This window comes from Neolamprologus multifasciatus, chromosome 15 (assembly GCF_963576455.1).
Source record: "Neolamprologus multifasciatus chromosome 15, fNeoMul1.2, whole genome shotgun sequence".
Classification (NCBI taxonomy): domain Eukaryota; kingdom Metazoa; phylum Chordata; class Actinopteri; order Cichliformes; family Cichlidae; genus Neolamprologus; species Neolamprologus multifasciatus.
The window spans coordinates 28,587,697-28,594,811 of record NC_140453.1 but is presented as its reverse complement, the minus strand read 5'-3'; the positions used below and the strand labels follow the sequence as shown (position 1 = coordinate 28,594,811).

The 7,115-nt window shown below is 47.9% G+C and overlaps 1 protein-coding gene across 12 annotated transcripts in view; it reads right to left on the bottom strand.

Moving 5' to 3' along the window:
* szt2 (SZT2 subunit of KICSTOR complex) overlaps positions 1-7,115 on the bottom strand; it is a 115,814-nt gene that overhangs the window by 6,789 nt on the left and 101,910 nt on the right. For all 12 annotated transcript variants that reach the window (XM_085133085.1, XM_085133096.1, XM_085133086.1 and 9 more), the window contains 6 exons: positions 4,209-4,422; positions 2,864-3,041; positions 2,654-2,776; positions 1,948-2,464; positions 1,403-1,513; positions 80-148 (listed from right to left, as the gene is read on the bottom strand). In XM_085133085.1, coding sequence (XP_084989211.1) covers positions 80-148; positions 1,403-1,513; positions 1,948-2,464; positions 2,654-2,776; positions 2,864-3,041; positions 4,209-4,422 — 1,212 coding nt within the window. The remainder of the gene's footprint in view (positions 1-79; positions 149-1,402; positions 1,514-1,947; positions 2,465-2,653; positions 2,777-2,863; positions 3,042-4,208; positions 4,423-7,115) is intronic.

Here is a 7,115-nt window from a genome sequence, read left to right as displayed (position 1 = left end):
GCGGGAGGAAGATGAAATCTGAGAACTTTGCATGACTTTATTATAAGACAAAATAAGTCAGACGTGTTTAAGAACTCACAGTTTTTCCAGCTTGGTTGTCCAGAAATACCAGAACGAAGCAGTCGGTGAACTTTTGGTTCAGAACAGCCTGAAGTACAAAGACACGAGTGGACGTTAGCGGGAACGAGGTGAACAGGTGTGTGCAACACAAATGTCTCCACAGATACAGAAGAAATATGTTACTGCAGTTCATGATGGAGCTCTCACTGTGAGCTCGATGCTCCATCCTCTCGCCTGTCAGTCACTCGAGGTCTCTTATGTCTGAACGGTGCAACATGAGTGAGACTAATCCGTGTGTTGCATTACGTGTTGCAGGTGTTTCTAGGTCGAGTCTGCTAAATGATCCCATTTGTGTCCAGAGAAATGCTATTAGAGACTAATGGAGCTGTGCTTAGGCTACGTTCACACTGCAGGCGAAAGCGCATCAAATCCGATTTTTTTGACCCTATGCGACCATCTATCCGATCATGGTGTGACAGTGTGAACGGCACAAATCTGATATTTTCAAATCTGATATTTTCAAATCCGATCTGGGTCACGTTCGTATGTGGTGCTGAATCTGATACATATCTGATGTTTCAGAAAGCTGCTGTTTGATGGTCATGTTGCATTAAATCCGTCTTTTACATCACTGACACAAGACAGACGCCAATTATCAGCGCCGGAGAAGACATCGCGAACGCTTCCTGTCCATCCTGATGTCAGTGAAACTGTTGGGAAGACAACGTTGGAGAAACGTGAACATTTTATTTGTTCTGTATAATCTGAAGATTCTGACAGAAATCTGCAACTATCCTTTGAAGCAGTGCTCCTCTAAAACAGCAATAAGGATCATTATCAGGTTATTTACATTATTATGTAAATAACAAAATAACTTAAAGCAAAAATTGGGAAACGTAAAGTCCGAAGTCTTTATATTAAGGTCATCAGTCAAACAATACTGTTGCTCTGGGTCTAAACAGAGCGCGTTGTGTGTGACGTCTTCTTTTGCACATGCGGCCGCTTTGAGCGTCACACTAGAGCGCGTTTGCTGTCGCATTTTATTTGTAGCGTGAACGAGCAGACAAAAAAATCTGATTTGATCTAAAAATTGGAATTGAGCATCAAGACCTGCAGAGTGAACGTAGCCCTAGAGATGAAGTTTGGGGTCGTGTTTCCAACACGCACGCTTCACGTTTTTAGATCTTTTTAAAGGGATCTCGCTGATCCTGAGCATTAAAGGGAACGCCTTCATTTTGTTGTTGGCTGGTAACGTTTTGCTGCCCGTTTGTGAAGCCACAGCGGAGGGAAACTCATGGATACAGGGGCCTGTGGGTTCGCCACTGTGAACTCTCTTTCTCACCAGATACTGGATGCCACTGTCGTCGAAGTGTCTGCAGCTCTGAGGGAAGCGACTGAGCAGGACTTTGATGAGACTCTGGTACCAGGCTGGACCCATGGTCAGGAAGCAGTCCTGCAGCAACACATTCACACTACAGTTACAACACTGATCATCAGAAACCTTCACTGGCTTTCACCTGCAAAGTCAAATATTCAGGCTGCAGATGTATCATTTAAAAGCTCCTCCTCCTTTAACTAACAAAATCCTGAAGTCTCCTGACGTGTTAGGAACATTTACCTCCCGTTCACAGCTCCTGCTAACATGTGAGCTGTATGTGCGAGCTGATGTTTGATCTGCAGCTCATCTGCAGCTGGCTGAGGTCACAGCGAGAGCCTGATCACCTCTGTGGGAGCACCGATGCTTAGCTGTGTGCTGCTTTGTGTTTAAATGACAGGGTGTCGAGGCGGTTCATTTGTGTCGAGCTGTGGTCTTAGTAATCAAGGTGTTTTGTATTGCTGACGTTTGATAGTCATGATTGAATCTTAAGGCTAAAATGAGAGTCTCACCAGCTGCGGGTCGATTTCCCCCACCGATTGGCTCTGCACAGCCTCCAGCAGCTCCTCCAGCTCGCTGAATGACAACTTGGCCAGCTTCAGTTTATCCAGCGCCACATGCTCGCCGTGGAACAGCCTCCTCCACAGGTTGTCCCTGCGGCAGTGACCCATGGCCTGCTCCACGCTGATCTGGATCTGTCTGCGGGCAGACGCCACCTCGTTGTTGAGAAGAGGGAACAGAGGGGAGGCGTAGAGGAGCCCCTGAGCCTCCGGTCCGCCGCCTGTCAGAGGGTAAAACTCGTTGCCATCACTTGGAGCCAAGGCTGCTGAAGCTTCAGACGAACCCTCCTCCCAGAGGTCCTGCTCAGAACCACGTGACCCAGAAGCCTCTGCTCGATCCTGGGAGAGCCGCCCCCCCAGCTCCCCGGGATCACGGTGGATCTGAGGAAGCTTCTTGAAGCGGCGCATGTCTGCAGTGAGGCGTGGGAACAGCTCCCGCTGGCTGGTCATGATCACGTAGAAGCGAAGCCTATGAAAAGGGACGAGATGAGACTCAGCAGAAGTTTCTCCAGTTCCTTCAGTGATGTGCTGTTAACACATTTGTTTGGCCAGTGAAACGTCCACCGGTCTTTAGGTTGTGTCAGCACATGTCAGATAAAACAAACATGGCGTCATGAGTAACTATGACGACCTCTGTGCTCCAGTCTGTAGATCTTACCCGAGCAGATGCCGCTCCCCGTCTGACTGCTCCTCAAACGGAGCAGCGTTGTGACACACCACCAGGGAAACATCGAAGTCATCGTGGTGGGGCAGACCGTCCAGATCCTTGTAGGAGCCCGAACTAAAGCAGGAGGAGCCAACAAAGGTAAAGTTGAGCAGCAGACATGAGGAGAGAAGGTTTATTCTGAGGTTAGAGGTGTTTCTCCACCTGTTCCACAGAGCCACCAGGGCATACTCGTGAAGCTCAGGCATCGCCTTCTTGTTGTCAGCGGCGACCGCAGCCTTCGACATGCGGAGCGGCTTCATGCCATACGTGCTGGCGTGGTCGGTGATGTAGTTGTAGAGCTGGTGAGCCGTTATCATCCCCGTGGAGATGGAGAAGCTCCCTGATTTACACAAGAATCACAGATGCTCAGAAAGACAAACACAGTGGTTCCTGTCCACACACAGTCTGAGAAGCTCTGATGGAAAAACAAACATCTGCTCATCGATCCAGAGCGGCTCAGAGAGCTGCTAGTGACGCTCGAACGGAGGCGCGACACAGAGGAGCTGAAGCACCTGGAAGTGAACTTCAAATATTTACTCTGAATAGAATTTCAATTGGTTCTTTTGGTTTGCACTGACCACCAGAGGGAGCTGGAGAAGATGCTAAACATGAACACAAATTCACCTCAGACTTCCAGTACTCGTGCTAGCAGAGGTTAGCGAATAAACTTTGTGCTAAATCAACCACAGGGGGTGGGGGAACAAGAGGTGAGCTAAAGTTGTTTATTTCAAAACAAAAACAAAAACAAATCATTAACGATCGCTGTGGATGATTCAGATTTACCTGTTTTTACCTGATTTACCTGTTTTATTCATTTCACAGCTACAGGAGTTTAACCCAAACTTGCCGTGTGCACCTCGGATCGAGGTGGGAGTTCGTTTGGGATTTAATCCAGACCTCCAAAAGGTCTCGGTGCACTTATTTTTTTCTGCACGTCTGCATAGTTTAAGCTCAGACAGCAGAGTTTGTTTTTTAAAATGACCACAACATAAACGTGCTGCGAATAACTTCAGTGACTTCAGCACACAGACACATTTTCAGATGCAAGTCTTTGTTAAATGAAGCTGGTGGAAAGACTTCATCTCATGTATCAGGGACCATTAGGTAAAAGAGGGAAGTTGAAAGCCGGAGGGGAAAAATGCAAATTAAAGTTATAACCTTGCACTTTTTAAGGTTGGATAAACCTAATCACACCATAAAGATGGGGAATGTCATTCGCACTTTAGTGAGGACGTGCAGCTATATGGTGGATATAACTGGATCCTTACTTTGTATTTCCCATCAGAACCAGTGTGTGTTTGTGTGGGCACTGACCCACAGTCCAAATGCTTCTAATCACATGATGATTGTTGGGCCTATTTTTCATTTATTTGTGTTGCCATCTTTTGTTTACTTTCACTGTCAGCTGCTGTAAATGTTGAAAAGCTAGAAACCATGGCAGAATCAAAAACATCATTATCATTATCATCACATGGGATTCGGATGTAGTCAGCAACACCAGAATCACCTTGAAAGACGTGGTTGCGGCCGAACTTGGGGATGTCCGGGTGGTGGGAGATGAAGTCGTCCAGGAAGTCGGTGAGCTGGTAGCCTTGCCGTAGCGTCATGTGGCAGCCGACCAGGTACTGGTGAACCACTCGCAGGTGGAAGTCGTAGCTGAAGGAGTGAACGTGCATGGTGTCCCTGACTTTATCACACTCCTCGGTGAAGAGCATGGAGAGCTGCAACAGAAGGTTGTGAGACGGTCATCACCAGGACAGCGTGACTCGCTGACACAGACGGGAAAAAGAAGGAGGTGCTCTAACGCCAAACTCACGTCAGTCTGAATGCCTCTGCAAAACTGATCTGGCAGACAGCGCTAACTCTGAGTGTCTATCTGTGCGTCCATGTATGAAACTGTTTTGCATTTGAAGGGGAAGGACCTGCTGTTCCAGCCACTCCAACAGAGACTGCTTTGTACAGCACACCTTAAGGCCCTGCTGCACTGTGACTCCCATCGCTCCTTACTGAGAAGCTTTTGTAAGCAACTTTGATATCAATCAGATTCATAATAATATCCTTTTTAATTAAATCCAACATCAAAAGGGAGCTGACAAAAGCAATAATTGCAAATGCAAATGGCTGCAGTGAGAGGCTGTGCTGTGCAGTTAATTACAGCACAATAAGAGTTTACAAGGAGCTCTAATTGCTACTCCTGCTTTTACTTTGATCTGGACCATTTGCCTGGAACGTGCACAAAAGCAGCTTCATTATATCAGAGAGCCAAGAAAAGACTGCACAGCGTTCTGCAGCTACACACTTTCATCTCTTCGCCGTCTGGAACCTTTTCCTGCCTCGACACTTGTCCAGAAACTGGCAAAAGGGCAGAAGACTTTCATCAGCATCCTCACCGCAGAGATAAGAATGAGGAAGAATATTCTTTTGCACTCAGGAATGAAAAGATGAATATTAACTTTTCTCTCCCCAGCGGTGTTCCTGCAGTCTGGCAGACAAATTAAGTGTGACCTCCTGGCCTGTTATCTATGGAGCCGGAAGCCAATGGGACTGCGCGGCTCTCTGCAGTTCATAGGTAGTTCCTGTGTGTGTGTGTCCTCCTCGCTATCACGCTAACATTTATTATTTCCTAACCTGTAATCCCAAATGGTTCATGTTCTAGTTAATTAAACACTCCGTGTAACTTTGACAAGAACAAATTGCCAGTTTGAGTCGTGGGGCTGCAGCTCGTCTCCTGTCAGCGGCACTCGCTGGAAGTGAAATTAATGACAGCGGCTGCATTGACGGGAGAAGCTGTAATCAGCGAGGTCATACAAGAAGAAGAAAAAGAAGAGAATACAAAGCAAGCTGATTGAAAGAAAGACAAGCAGAGCGACGAGAAGAAAGCTCTCAGACTGTGACATCCGTCGATGCGTCCCTGTGAGGCTCTGCGTTTTCACTCCTGGAAAAAAGACTCACATTTCTGCAGTGGTGCTATCACAATGCAGTGATCTGAAACCCAACAGGAGTAACAACAGTTATCCAGCTGTGATGTGTGTATTACAACTGCAAACATACACTCACAGCCACTTTACCAGGCACACCTTTCCCCCTTCAGCACTGCTGTAGTGCTTCGTGGCACAGATTCAACAAGCTGCTGGCACCATTCCTCGTGGTTCACACTGACATGATAGTGTCATACACATGCTGTAGATTTGAAGTCTCCTGTTACATCACATCCTGAAAGTGCTGTGTGGGATCAACACTTTGAACCTTTGATTACAGCAGAATCAGGTTCAAGAATCCAGTTTCAGATCATGAGAGTTTCCTGACGTGTCATGCTCTCCAGCTGGAAGACGGGTACATGGAGGAGATTCATCAGAGCAGATAAGCTTCCAAACTGTCCTATTGGCGAGGCTGTGGAAATCGTAAGCCGTGGTCTCCTGGTTTTACCTGCACGCAGTTGCACTTGGTGTGATCTTCTGCTGCTGTAGAGCTTCTCACTCGGTGTTTTCAGGGATGCTGTTCTGCATACCTTGGTTGTAATGAGCAATTGACCGAGTTATTGTTGGCTTCCCATCAGCTAACAGCAGCTTGGCCAATCTCCTCTGACCACTGGCATTTACTGGACCATCCTCTGTAAACCCTACAAGTGCCTGTGTTGAAAAATCGCACATTCATCACTTAAATAACATTTGCTGATGCTCGGATTGAACTTCGGGTCTTCTTGACTATGCCTACATGTCTACATGCATTGAGTTGCTGCCATGTGATTGGCCCATTAGTATTTGCAGTGTTGGTGTCTCTAATAAAGTGGCTGATGAGTGTCTAATTCTCTGCTTATGTATTTAGTACCTCATTTTCTTAACAGTAAAACCCTGAGGATATGTCAGTGTGAGTGTTGCAGTACGTTTGCTTTCTCTGGCTGCTTGGTCAGGTTTAGGCACAGAATAATTACATACGTTACTAATAATTCAGAAGACCCTTATGAAGAGAACATCGAGGGAACAGTTTACCCTGCCCAGGATAGGGTTACCGGGGCCCCGCCCTGGAGCCAGGCCTGGGGAGGGTGCCCGAGGGCGAGCGTCTGGTGGCCGGGCCTTAGTCCATGGGGCCCGGCCGGGCACAGGCCGAAGAGTGGACATGGGCCCATCCTCCCGCAGGCCCACCACCCACAGGAGGCGCCATAGGGGTCGGGTGCATTGTGTGCCGGGTGGCGGCCAGGAGTGGAGGGCCTGGCGGACTGACCCCCGGCTGCCAAGACTGGGGGGTGCTGCTGGAAGGTGCTCCACCTGGAGACTCTGTTGTCCTGCTGGGAGACTTCAATGCTTACGTGGGTAACGACAGCGAGACCTGGAGGGGCGTGATTGGGAGGCTTCCCTGATCTGAACCCGAGAGGTGTTTTGTTATTGGACTTCTGTGCTAATCACAGTTTGGCCGT